Genomic DNA, 13,860 nt, shown 5'->3' with positions numbered 1-13,860 from the left:
TGGACGAAATCGTAAGGCGGCAGAGGCGATGACACGGGAATGGGTCGGAATGGGGCAACGTGCCGCTTATCAAATAATGAAACTCTGACTGAATTCTGAAATTCACTTTCGAAGAACAAAAATTTGTAAACAACAAAAGTTCAAGGTTAAATGATTGAGTTCCCCATGAGGAGATACAATTAGAGTGTTGCCTGTGGCTGAGTGGCCGTACATGTTGAAAACCGCACAACTTTTTCATGGGCAACCACCGGAGTCGGGGACTGGTGCCAGATGGCGCTACAATTTATAATCACGGACATCGTACCGACCAACCGATACATTTTGCACAGACTATTAATTGTTGAGACACCTAGTCTCCTTCGGGACCAGGAATAATTGTATTTGTGAATACTCGAGTTTTCACACGTGAAGATAGATCCTAAGTTCAATCAATGATCGGGCGACTCGCTATCATCGGTCCAACTATTTTCAAAATCAGAGCCACCCTCATCCGACAAATACACCACCTCAGATCCACTATCACTTTGTGTGGGGTAAGGCGGCATATTGACCACTGGCATGTATTTTATGCCCACCAACCCATCCACCAGAACTTCAGGGTGGGAAGCAATAGCTGTTTGAAGCTCGGGATCATCATTCACTATGGATTCAAAGTAAGCTAGCGTGTTGTGAAAGATAACCCATGCGTTATTGCAATTAACAACAGGCGATCCTGAGCGTTGAAGGAAGGCATGGGCCTCGGTAGCAAATGCAGGGGGTACAAGGTTGAAAACAAAGTGGTCCGGAGGGGCGTACTTGAGGCATACCTCTTTGAGGTAAGGTGGATGTAACTTAATCTTGTAGATACAATATTTGTAGTTAGTGGATATGACAATGATATGGGGGAGCCCTTACTGCAAAATCACAAGACTTGAACTGGTCAAGTTTTGTAAAAATGTTAATGGGACGCCCGTGTGGTAATATTTTTATTGGGTTATGCCAAGGTGCAGTGCGGTTGAATCTGGATATGAAGAGATCTAGCTCCATTTTAAGCCATGGAATAAAGATGTAATGAAAAACTAGTCTACAATTTGTCTGTGAGTAATGTGTGTTGTTATAAGTTTATAGCGAATAATCTCACCGATGCAAGGTGATATCAGGATTGTACCATCCATTGTCGAGGCCTTGTTGCAGAAGTGTTTCGAAGCCTGGGCTCCAATATTGACAAAGTTGATTCCAAAATATTTCGGGTTTGATGTTTCGATGAGAGCCCCAAACGCATGTTGTAGTGTCCTTGCTAGGCTGGGGCCTTGTAGGTGACATAGCATGGTATGCCTGTTTGCAATACTGTTGTTCTCTGTACCCGGATTGCTCTGTGTCAACAGCAGCATTACTGACAACTAAATTAAGAAGTACACTTAAAGTTATCATGGTGTACATACCTCCAAGGGCCTCCACCGTGTCACAATACCATCCGCAGATTAATTGAGGATTGCAGTTTGTCCACCATGTCTTCAGCCAGAGGACCTAACCAGAGAAGGGCTCCAGTCAGACATGCAGAAAGAGTTGGAAACACCTCCACTTATTGTGTTGCTCAAAACACCATATGTCGTTAATGCCTGCTGTCCAGAAATAGCTTTGTTTCAATCTTTGTTGGCGGCGTGCAAGAACCTCTTCATGATAGTAAGTATTCATGTAATGTAAGATGAGTTCTCTGTATATCATGCGAGATGAGAAAAATGCCTTAGTTTTAATCAAGAATGCTTACCATGATACCCATATATTTTCCTCCTGTCGCAACATCAACCTCATGTCGTGTGATCCCTGCAGAGGGAACCTTGCTTGAAGGTGTTCAATTCCTGGTCCAATACTCTCAATTGTGTGGTTAAATCCTTGTGTGCTCTTCACGCACCAAACCATTTGTCTCTTTTTTAGAAGAGATAACCTACACCTTGTATATTGATATAGCGGCTGTGAGCAGCATGTATGGGAACTCACAATACATTATGCTGTTCTACGTTATAGCCAGCCAGCCATCACTTCAGTACCGCTATTCCGCCATCTGAAACTCGACCCCCTTTGTTCATTCCGGAGAAAGAAAGCTTAGAGCAAGTTCTCGCTGCACAAGTAGATGTTCAATGCCAGGCAAAACCAATCTGTAAGTTTGTCAGTTTAAACATGATAATTACCTGATGTTCCGCTCAAGTAAGCTGTGATGTGGGGATTTATTTCATATTTCCGATACCCCAACTACCTTTTAGCGACCTTATGAAAAAGCGCATACTTTTCACCATTGATAATAAGGCCCATTGTAGGACTGTCATGCTCTCTGTTGATACAAGAACCAATGCAATGATTACTGCCCCCGGGAGTTTCAAGACATGTCATCCCATTAATATGGTTCCTATCAGCACTCAGCCCCATTACAATGCTGCATTCTTCAGGGAAGGGATCTTTGTTGCCAAACAACTGTTTTTTAGAGATGCATTATCCGCTGGCCAAAAACAATATGCAATGCAAGACGATCTTGCATACATGTTGGACAAGTCAAACTGCCTCTACTGGGGGTCGAGCTTGATGGGCTTAACTTATGACTTTATTGCAGATTACTTAGCTCAATACTCATCCTCCCAATCAATTTCTTATCCTTGTCTTCGCATGGTGAACTGTGCACTTGCAGTATCTCAAGACCAAAAGGATGGACGTGCAGCAGTTTATCTTATTGATGAAATGATCACAGGGAAGTTCGTCAAATATATTAACAATAATGCTGCTGTCCCGCGTAACAAATTGACAGTTGCCGAGCACAACATTGCTCTATTTCTTTGTTTTGCTCAACACATTGTCGATGATGAGAACTGTTGTTAGAAAACCACACACAAAAACAAACTAACACACAATCCTCCAAGATTCCACGGAACTTGTTTATGGGCTTTGCCTCCTAGAACAGTGGGTGCTCTGGTTGTTCGTGGGGTGGTATGTATAAGGATCCTTCAAAGTAAAACCCAGAGATGTATGGGTGTGGGTTTTGAGGAGGAGGGATAGTTGAATTTATAAAAGATAGGTGCTTAGTGATGAGTATAGATGAGCACTACCTTACTAATTGTAGCACAAGGTAGGTTTGAGAACGACGAGGATGACGAGGTGACGAGGTTCCCAGTGATAACAGGCTCCTGACGCACAAACTGTAGTGCTCAGAAGGACTCTAATCGAAAGGGATGACAATGACTTCAAAAATGGGAAGTGACGATGACAGCAGTTGACAGTGGTAGCAGTGGGAAGTGTTGTGACCACACTGGATCACAAGTAGCAGAGTAGTGAACTTGAAATTAGAGAAGAAGTCTGGATTGGAGTTCTTGTTTTTTTTTTCAAGGTAAAATACAGGGGTTTATATAGTAAAAGAAAAGTAGGCTATGCACAGTATAGCTGTGAAAAAAGAATGAGAAAGAATATGAAGGAAGGAATGTACGCTGACGAATCCTGTGTAGGTAGTACAGGATAAGATTGTCAAAAAAAGGAAAAGAAAGGGATAGAACAATAAATGCTGTGAGTAATGTCACAGGTTTGTACAGCCATAAAGTAAAGTCCAATAGCAAAAAGAGAGCAGGAAAATCATGATGTCATGGGAAGATGCAGTAAAAAAAAGGCAAGGCAAAACACTATCAGTATCAACACAGTTCCTTTATTGTCAGTCAGGCATTCTAAAAAATATGTGTCCATAAAAATGATTCAAAAATCAAAAATAATTGCACTGTAAATGAATGTTCTGCTGAAGAAAAAGAAACTGGAGCCACCGGTCCACCACCTAGTCCAAATCCGACAGTTCCATGGCCTTACCAATGGACTGGTTGTGTTGGACCACCTGATCAAACGAGGGAGGGAGAGGAGTAGTTCCAATTTGGAACAAGTGAGTCCCAGGCAGCGTGTGGTAGGTGTAGCTGTAGCGAAGACAATGGACAAAAGATAAGTGTACCCAAGTGAATGGGACAGCGATGAACATGGGCGACGCAAGGGGATGGGCCTTCTCCAGCTCAAAAACTACCCACCCACGCTCCAACCAGGCAAGACGAGCGACCGATGTTTTGATAGTATATGATGGCAGATTGACGTCATGAAGATGGACCTGTTGCCCTATTTGGACCGGCCGCCGGGGCTTTGCTGATATCAGCAGTGGCACGTGGTAGTCAACGGATCGGCAACGGAAGCGGATAGGAAGTGGTGACATCAGAAATGGTGGGGGTGCAAATAAGATGAGAAGGAGGAGGGTGGAGGTGACAAAAAAGTGGATTAGAATGGGGATCCAGAAACAACTGTCAGGTGAGAATAAAAAGGAGAGGAAGGGGCCCATGGTGGGGCTAGGCAAAGGAAGGGGAGTAAGGGAAACGACAAAAGCGAGGGCGCAATGCAATGTGTAGCCAGGGGCGACGCGAAAATTTGCCGAAATGCCGAAATGCGGAAAGTACCGAATGGAAAAGCAAAGGTGAGCGTGACTGGATTGCCTAATAGAAGTGGTGCTGATCAGCCACAAGTTCGAAACAGGCAATCTTAATTACTATTCCACGTGGCACTGTGCCTGTGTGGTGCAAAGGCGAGTCTTTTTGAATATTCGCTTTGTTATTAACACCTGTCCATGCTACCAATCAACTTTGGTGCATGACAGCGCTTTGGCATGAAGGACTGCAAGCCTGTGTCCACTCCCATGGATCCTGGTTTGCACCTCACCAAGGACATGTCTCCCAAAACATCCAGTGATGCTGCTTTGATGAAGGATATTCCCTACCTTGCTGCTGTTGGTGCTCTGATGTATCTGGTCACTACCACTTGTCCTGACATTGCCTACACTATTAGAGTCCTTGCCAGATATAACTCTGATTCTGGTCTTACTCACTGGAGCGCTGCCAAGCACTTGTTCCACTACTTGCAAGGCACCCTTGATCATTCCCTTGTCCTTGGTCCTGATCCCAATTCCACTGAACTCTTCACCACTTTCTCTGATGCTGATCATGGTGGTGACAAGGACTCTGGTCGTTCTACTGATGCCTATATTGTCAAGATGGGATCTGGTGCTGTCTCCTGGAGCTCCAAGCTTCAGAACATTGTTGCTCTGTCCACCACTGAAGCAGAATACATTGCTGCTGTTGAGGCTGGCAAAGAGATCTGCTGGATGCGAAATTTGTTGAAGGAAATGGGCTATCCTATCACCTCTCTTCCACCCTTCATATTGACAACCAATCTGCCATCTCTGTATCCAAGAACCCTGAGCACCATGGTCGGATGAAACACCTTGATCTAACGATGGCATTGGTTGAGAGATGTTGTTTGACAAAACCGGATAAACCCGGTCTCTGCCGAAGCAGCCATTGTTCTCTATGGAGCATAGCCACCACTCCATGGAGTAACCATTGTTCTCCTAGGAGCACAATTGTACTCCTAGGAGTCATTATACTGTAGCGAGTAGCACCTCCGACTATAAGTAGTAGGGGGTTTAGTATAGGAATACCTCAGTCGTTTCTATAGCCTCTCGGGCAGTGGCTGAGGTATGTTACATTACATTTATTAGAGATCACCTTAAACTAACATCTATTGTAGTTTCACTTAGGTAAATAATATAGCCGTTTCTATAGCCTCTCGGGCAGCGGCTGAGTTTCACTTAGTTTTATTATTGTTGACTCTGGGCAGATTGCTCCTACCTTTGTTCCCACTGCTGAGATACCTGCAGACTTGTTGACCAAAGCTCTTGCCAAGCCTAAAGTGGAAGTGTTCAGGAAGATGATGGGACTTATTAGATCAGGGGGGAGCTGATGCTTGGGAGGTGCAGCATCAGGGGGGAGTGTTAGTTTTGGTGATTCTGCACCTTTGTGCTACCTATATATTTTCATTCCTTTCTCTATCTATTCTTTTATCATTCACTATTGATTGTGTTCTCTATTATTTCGCCTTTGTGGCTGCTTTGTTTACCTTTGTTTACAAAACTTCGGATAGTACTGCAGAGTCCAATGCTTCCTATTCTCTAGTTACTCACATTGGACTCTAGGTACTGTATACCTGTCATACTCTCTAATAATAAAGTTACTCACATTGGACTCTAGTTCCAGTCCCTGATTGCTCTCAGCAAGTGGCTAGACACTTCCTTCAAGCTTTGTTCTTAATAGGGACAACTTGAAGCAGGTTTGAAACTCAGCAGCTCATCTGCTGAGACAGAGGTGGAGGGTATGAGTGCATTCATGGAGGGTGGAATGCATAATAGATGATAGCAATCTGTGTCCAATGATGTACAAGCAATTCCAGAATGCTCTGACTCTAGGGCAAGTCACTGAGGAGGGTTAAACCATGCAAAAGGGATATTATCCCCAGCCAGTCGCTTTTAAAAAGCCCAAAAATCAAACCATATGGTCCTATATATGCCAGTAGAATCTAATGGTGTCCAGTGGAAGTACATTTGAACCTACAGGTGAATCCGAGCCTGAAGGGCCTGAAAGGCCACAGGAAGTAAATCATGCAGGCAACAGACCTAAACCGATGTTCGTCACAAGTCTCATGCACCTCCGAACATGTGATCTTAAGTGTGACACTTGTCACACTCAAAATGGCACGAACCTAGCTCCATAACTCTAAAGTAATTTGGTTTGTCTGAACCATACGAATTAATTCCAGTGGGCTGTGAACAATATCTGGCTTTACTAGCTTACTAACTTAGGGCCTGTTCGGCAGCCACCTTTTCAAAACCCCACCAAAAAAAGTCCGTTTTGGAACAAGCTGACGTGTTTGGTGACACAGTTTGTTTTGAAATAGGCCTTTGATCATTATGTGGTCATGTGATGAAAGGCGTTACACAAACCAGAAAACTGCCTTCTTGTTCAATATATGAACTACTTGGTTTTTTTTTGCGAGAAAAGCTGGACTCAATAAGTAGGTAGATTAGAACTCAGAAAAAAATGATGCGATATTTAGGATGACGGTCTATTTGAAACCAGATTAAGATCAGAGATATTATCACTACACATATCGTCTCTTCTGCCTGATATCCGCATACGGGTCTCTTTTCGGAGGCCTACCAAACCTGGGCTCTTCGCATTCTACACAAATCACAGGACTGTCAGAACACGAACAACAGCAAAAAGAGCTTATGAAACTGACTCAGGGTGCCCTGATAGACGGAAGAAACACCTTCACTCCATACTTCTCTCCACATATGCGCGCCTCCACCGACACTGCCATCCAAGCCGTACTTATCCATGAAAGCTCTCACAGAAAATCCGAGACGTTCGTCCATCGACAATTTGGGTGCAGAAATTTCTGAGGACTGAGGGAGGAGGAGCATAACATAACGGTGATATGGTGTACCGCGTTGGGGATGAGGGGAAACGTAGGGTGTATGCTGGTCCAAGTTAGCTAAAGATGAAGTCGTGGCGGACAAGCGGACGTTGGGCCTGCAACAGGTTATCAATACAAGTAACGAGACCTTGAATATACATACTGAAGCCAGTGCAGGTATGTCTGGTATGTCTGGTTTGACACGTCAGGTACGTCTACGTATTGCCAAATAAACAAATAAACAAATAAACAAAGCAATGAAGTAGAGTGAGACGATACCTGGGTCAACCATCATCAAAGTATAAAGCCGTTCGTCTGTATGAAAGACAGTCGCATACAGCGTAGGGGCACTCAGAGTCTAATCACAAAGTTAGGATATGACTTCTAGCCTGCAGTTTTCACAAACCTGCTCCGCAGTGAGGTAAATGCCTGGCTCAACTTGAGCATATTTGGTGCCAGACTTGGAACTAGGCGTAGTATTTGTTGACGGCGCTTCTGGAAAGACGACACGGAGATCGAACGAAGGATGTAGGGAAGGAAGAACATCGGGAACAACATTCATTTGATGGATACGTTCCATCTACACCGAGTAAAAGAGCTATAAAATCATGTCTACCGCAAGAAGTGAAGAAACAAACCAGTAAATCCAGAGTTCCCTCTTTTCTCCATTTCTTCTCTACAATATGCCGGTCGACAGCTTTGCTCATATCAGCTAAGTAACAATATGTAAGCACTCCAGAGCGAAAGACAAAGAATCAAGGCCTCTACATACCTAGGCCATTTGTGCATTTCCATCTCACTTCAGGAAAGTTAACCTCGCTTTGAACGTCCAGAATACTCAACTTTTCCTTCATAACCTTCACCAAATCTTCGTCTTTCTCCGGAGCCTCCTCCACCTGCTTAAGTGCATCTTTCAACGACTCCACCTCTTTCTTCAGTAGAACCGAGTCCTCCTTGATGACTTTGAGGGCTTCGTCAAAAGCAGGCAACACCCCGAACGCGAGTGGTCTGTTCCATGTGCGAGGATACTCCGACGAAATTTTAGGACGACGTGTCTTTAAAGGTTTGACTTTCTTTTCTGATGGAGGTTGCTGGAGAGTGGCATTGCCTCTGGCGAAGGAGGATGACTTCGGTCTGAATCTGCGCACAGCGAACATCGAATGTACTTGACAGGTGCAGCAGATATGACTTTTACTAACTTAGGGCCCGTTCGGCAGCCTCCGTTTCAAAACGAGAGCCGCGCTCGTTTTGAACGACTCTCAGCGCAAACGATATTTCTCACGCTATGTCACACCATGTTACACGCATTTCAGGATTGTAGATTAAGTAAGATAGGCGTCATCCACAACCGACGCCATCACATGATGTGACTTGGCCTGTGACCACTGGCGCGAGGCAAATCACAACTTGAATTTTTGTCATCTTTGCTACAAAAAATCTATCCCGTCTTACGTGGCACCATTTTTTTTAGTTCTTCTTACAGTATTATATTTGTATTTACCGAATTTAGCTTTCCACTCAAACAAAAAACCATAAATAATTCATATCAAGCGAGAAGAGATAGCAATTTTCTGGTTTGTCACCAAGTGTAACACTTTTCATCACATAATCACATGATGGCATCAAAGGCCTATCTTATCTTATCAGTACTCAGTGGTGTGACAATCTCTTTTTAAAATGAACTATGTTGCTGAACACGTCAGCTCGTTCCGGAACAGGCCCATTTCAAAATAAAACAAGACTTTTTTGGTGGGCAACATTTTGAAATGGTGGCTGCCAAACAGGCCCTTGGTACTTTTTTATATGACACTGGACTTGCACAAAAAGTGCACATGCGATTGCCTACCCTTAACCTGCTAACCTGGCCCCCCAAAGCCTTGCACGACACACATATATCTCACACAGATGGTAAATCTGTGTGCACACATTGCAAATCCGAGCGCATATCAGACTTCCACCTGTATCATGCAACTAATCAATACACTATATACATTACTATAAGGGCTTGTAAGGGCATGGACCACAATAGGATAATGTTCAAAAGAAAGAAGAAAAAGAGTCAAGAACTTAATCATCGGATGAAGGCTCTGTAATTAGAGTGTCTATCAAATGATTGCAAACTTTTTGTACAAGCTGGTCTACATGCTTAAAAGCTGCATTTGATTTGACCACTCATAGCATGTTTTCTCTACAACCTTGACTCATCCGTCCAAACAAAAGTTTTTCAAAGTGTTTGACCGCATCATTGTAGGGTTGCTGGTTGCCAGTATCCAGCAAAAAATGGCCATACCGTTCCACCACACTTGCAGCCAATCCTTCTCACAGCCCTTGCAGTCCATGCAACTGGCTGCATGTTGGCCTTCAATTTCAGGTGGTTCACAAGCTATTGTGCGGTGGTGCTCATTGAGTACTTCTTTGGTGGTTGCCCAGGCAACATAAATGGTGAGTGGAAGGTGATTATATATCTCAGCTGCAGGGACATTATTTAGATGGGCGTTGAAAAGGAGGCATTGGAAAGCAGGGTAGAAATGCTGTTTGGCATTACATTCTAGAGCGAGTTTGAGGAGGTTGAGTGTTTCAACCAGTGCCAATTAAGAATTCTATGAATGGAGTAAGTTCATGCGTGCAAGCACATATACATAGAGGTTAGACAAAATAACACTGTTACTTCGCGATCTGAAATGCCATCTGAGTTAGACCACCTATAAGATCAAAGAAACATTGGTGTGAATAAATAGATATATTGAAAAATAAGAAACCTACTTGCCATAGCAAATTGCTAAAAAGGCCTCAAAGGTGGTAGCAGAGACATCTGGAAGTAAAATTGGCTGCTCATCACTTGCACCATCCACTGTGTCTAACTGCACATCCTTGGATGCAGCAAACATATCTCAGAAAGTTCTAGATGCCATTGGCAATATATCTCCATGCAACTTGTATAGTGTATTCTCAGCCTGGATATAGAAATAAAAACAAATTATAGGTGAATGAGTGCAGAACTTACCTGAAATATGTACGAGCCTTCAGCAAAGTAATACACTGTATGATGCTGCACAGATGACAACACTTGAGAGCTCTATATAGATAGCACATTGTCATTCTATTATAAAACTGAAAAAAAAACTGAAAAAAACACAATACCATAGTGTACAATGACTGACTGGAATGAGGGGAAATAATTCAGATTTTTCAGTGTTTCCTGCCCAGTCAGAGTTCCAACAGTCTCTGAAATATCCAGAAAGTCACTGTGAGAACCAGACCCTATACCGAACTAACGGAGGTCTAGTAATTGAATTGCAAGCAGGGTCTAACAACGATGTATATGTTACAATTGACGTACCAGTACCTACTTACACTTCACTTTTCGTATTTTTACTTTACTTTTTCCAAGTCACATGACCAGTCATGTGACCATTTACTTTACTTTACATTTTCGGACTTTTCATAGTCACATGACCAATCATGTGACACATCACCTGACCAAGTGTCTAGGCTCACCATGTGACGGGTCACATGCTAAAACATCGGACTTTAAACTTTATTTACAACTGTACAGTACCTCATGTATTTTAGTATATATACAGGAGCAATACATGGGGAAGGACTCAGCGAGTCCTCTTGTTGTCTAGCACAACAAATTTGTTGAAACCTAAGGGGTGATCCCTTCATTCTCTCTTCTCTCTTGCTTGTCTGAGTTGTGCGCCAGAGTAACAAACTCTTGGTTGTTACAGTATAAAGATGTAATCAACAGCTGGGGGATATGTACAAGAGGTAGCTGTATATATACTAGAGAACATGTGTTATAAATGAGGTACTGACTGAGCGACATGCGTAAGGCATGAGGCACTTGGTAATTGTCTTTGTAAGTGACTACATCATAGGTCACGTGTTTGATCATGTGACTATGATTAGATAAGATTTTGAGAGATAAGAGATATGATGGGTTCGTTATCAGTCAAAATTGAAGTGTCAGAAGTAAGGGATCATGACATTACCCCCTCCTTAGGACTCTCGTCTCGAGAGTATGCTTCTAGTTTACCGTTTTCCCAATTAAACAGGTTTTGTCGGATTTTCGGAGTTTCGGTGGAATTTTCAAATGCTTGGAAGTGTAATGCAAATCGGATTCTTCAGGGTGTACTAGGGTTTTTTGTGTGGAATTGTTGTAGGAGTTTTGGGGAGTTTTTTTTACGTTCCCTTTGGGTTCCCATGTGCGTTCCTCTTTAGGGTATCCTTTCCAATGTACTAGGTATTCTAATTTGTTCTTTTTATTCGTGAATCTAGTATCTCTTCCACCTTGTACTCTTTCTGTCCTTCCACTATCGCCGGTGGTGGCAGTTTTGGTTTTTGTTGTGATGGGAATTCGGCTTTTCAGAATGGGGTTAAAACCAATTTGTTGAATACTGGATGTACATTTCGCCACTTTCCGGGAAGTCGGAGTTTGTAAGCTCCTAATCCTACTTTCTTTTCTATCTCAAAAGGGCTGTGTCTTTTGTCATCAAGTTTCTTTGTCAGTCTGTCTGTTTGTATATGAGCGGCTTCTACATATACTTTATCTCCAATTTGGTACTCAATTGAATCTCTCTTCTTTTTGTCATATTGTTTTTTCATGTTTTCTGCTGCTTTATACAGTGATTTTTCTGCCGCCTCTCTGCTCTCCTTCATCCTCTCTACAGATTCCTCCAATCTTTTGCTCTTTACTTCTCTTTTAGTGTCTGTTATCATTTTTGGATGTTGACCATTGTTTAGATAGAATGGGGAGTAGCCAATCACACTGTGTTCTTTATTATTGTATGAAAATTCTGCGAGTGGTAGCCATTTTGCCCAATCTGTCTGTTTATGGTTTACAAATATCCTGGGATACTATTCTATCTCTTGGTTTACTCGTTCGGTCTGTCCATCTGTTTGTGGGTGATAAGCCGTAGATGGGTTTCCCTTAATATCTAAAAGGATGTAGAGATATTTGATAAAGTTCAAGACAAATTGAGTTCCACAATCTGAGATTACTTGGGTAATCCATGGTGTCTGAAGACGTTATCTCAGAATAATCTCGCTACTCCTTCTGATGTGAATTCTGCTTGCGTTGGTATTACTCAAATCATTTTTGAAAATTGGTCTACTACTATCATAATCATGTTGTAGCCGTGTGATTCTGGTAGAGGTCCTAGAAGGTCAACAGTTATGATTTCCCAAGGTCATGTAGGGATTTCATTTGGATGGAGTGGTGCCGCTTTTCTCTGATGAATTGGTTTGGTTTTTTGACATGTTTCACATCCTTCAACGTATCTTCTGATATCTCTGTCCATGTATGGCCACCAGTACTCTCGTGTGATGAGTTCTTTCATTTTGTATTGTCCTGGGTGGCTGGCTATGATAGAGTCATGATTTTCACGTATGATTTTCTCTCTGAGTTTTGCGTCTTTTGGGATATACATCCTTCCTTTGAAGGATATGAACCCTTAATGATCCTTCCACCATCTGTCCTCTTTTTTTTCTATTTTTTCTTTTACTTTCTTTATTAGGTCATCCTTGTTAGTCATCCTCCTTTTTATCCATCTATATGTTTTTACGTTTTCTTGACCTGATCTAGCCATTGCTTCTCTCTGTTCAGGTGTGAGGGTCATTCGTATAAAAAGTTATGCTTTTAGTACGATGATATCCTCATTGTCCTCTGCCCCTCTATCATGATTGGCTCGTCTCAAGAGTAGATCGGCTTTTATGTGTTTGGTTCTGGGAGTGTGGTGTAATGTGAATTTGTAATTGCTTAACTCTGTGACCCATTGTGCCTGTCTTCAATTGAGTTTTTGAGGTTGTTTGAAGTATAAAAGATTCTGGTGGTCTGTCCAGATCTCAAAATCCTCTTTTGCGTCAATCAAATAGTGTCTCCACTCTTCTAGTGCCGTCATAATGGCTAGGAGTTCTTTATTGTAAGTCTTGTAATTGCGTTCTGTTGGGTTTAACGCTTTTGAGAGATATGTGATAGGTTTCCATATGCCATTTTGTTGTTGTGATAGTACTGCTCCCATGGCGAAGTCGCTACTATCTGCTTCTACTTTGTACTTCCTGTTATTGGCTGGTAAAGCGAGGACTGGGGTGGAGCTGACTCTGTGTTTGAGTTCTTTGAACACTGTTTGTTGTTCCGGTCCCCATGTGAACTCTTCTTTTCCAGTTAATTTGGTCAGTGGTTTGGCGATCAACCCAAACCCTTCTATGAAGCGTCTATAGAAGTTAACAAAGCCTAAGAATGCTTGTACTTCCTTTTTTGACTTGCATTCTGGCCAGTCTGTAATCCCTTTTACTTTGATTGGGTCCATGCAGATTTCATTTTGTGATATGATTAAACCAAGGTATTCTACCAAGGTTTCTTCAAAATCACATTTTTCCAGTTTCAAGTATAAATGATTCTTTCGTAATATTTTGAGTACTTGGCGCGTTATTGCCCGATGTTCCTCGATAGTTGTTGTAAAAATCATGATGTCATCAAGGTATATTACAACCTTTCCTTCATCAATTAGATCTTTAAACAATGCATTCATCATTGTTTGGAAGGTCACTGGTGAATTTGTAAGA

General features: G+C 42.4%; 3 protein-coding genes across 3 annotated transcripts; 1 reads left to right on the top strand and 2 right to left on the bottom strand.

Annotated features, from left to right (window-relative positions):
• Positions 1–428: 428 nt before the first annotated feature.
• Positions 429–2,289, bottom strand: SERLADRAFT_411574 (uncharacterized protein; the record flags this gene model as incomplete). The annotated part of the gene is made up of 8 exons (XM_007323605.1): positions 429–836; positions 895–1,063; positions 1,121–1,379; positions 1,422–1,506; positions 1,748–1,820; positions 1,892–1,924; positions 2,169–2,189; positions 2,234–2,289. 8 exons carry the CDS (start codon positions 2,287–2,289, stop codon positions 429–431), a joined length of 1,104 nt encoding a protein of 367 aa, XP_007323667.1.
• Positions 2,290–2,301: 12 nt separating this feature from the next.
• Positions 2,302–2,847, top strand: SERLADRAFT_374257 (uncharacterized protein; the record flags this gene model as incomplete). The annotated part of the gene is made up of 1 exon (XM_007323604.1): positions 2,302–2,847. The coding sequence occupies one exon, from the start codon at positions 2,302–2,304 to the stop codon at positions 2,845–2,847; it is 546 nt and encodes a 181-aa protein (XP_007323666.1).
• A 4,025-nt stretch (positions 2,848–6,872) lies between these two features.
• Positions 6,873–8,512, bottom strand: SERLADRAFT_479067 (uncharacterized protein; the record flags this gene model as incomplete). The annotated part of the gene is made up of 7 exons (XM_007323603.1): positions 6,873–7,055; positions 7,117–7,409; positions 7,457–7,508; positions 7,573–7,651; positions 7,700–7,873; positions 7,932–8,005; positions 8,066–8,512. 7 exons carry the CDS (start codon positions 8,448–8,450, stop codon positions 6,976–6,978), a joined length of 1,137 nt encoding a protein of 378 aa, XP_007323665.1.
• Between the last annotated feature and the right edge of the window lie 5,348 nt (positions 8,513–13,860).

This window comes from Serpula lacrymans, assembly GCF_000218685.1.
Source record: "Serpula lacrymans var. lacrymans S7.9 unplaced genomic scaffold SERLAscaffold_16, whole genome shotgun sequence".
NCBI classification, from domain to species: Eukaryota; Fungi; Basidiomycota; class Agaricomycetes; order Boletales; family Serpulaceae; genus Serpula; species Serpula lacrymans.
The sequence above is the reverse complement of the archived record's forward strand: the minus strand, read 5'-3'. Positions and strand labels throughout refer to the sequence as shown.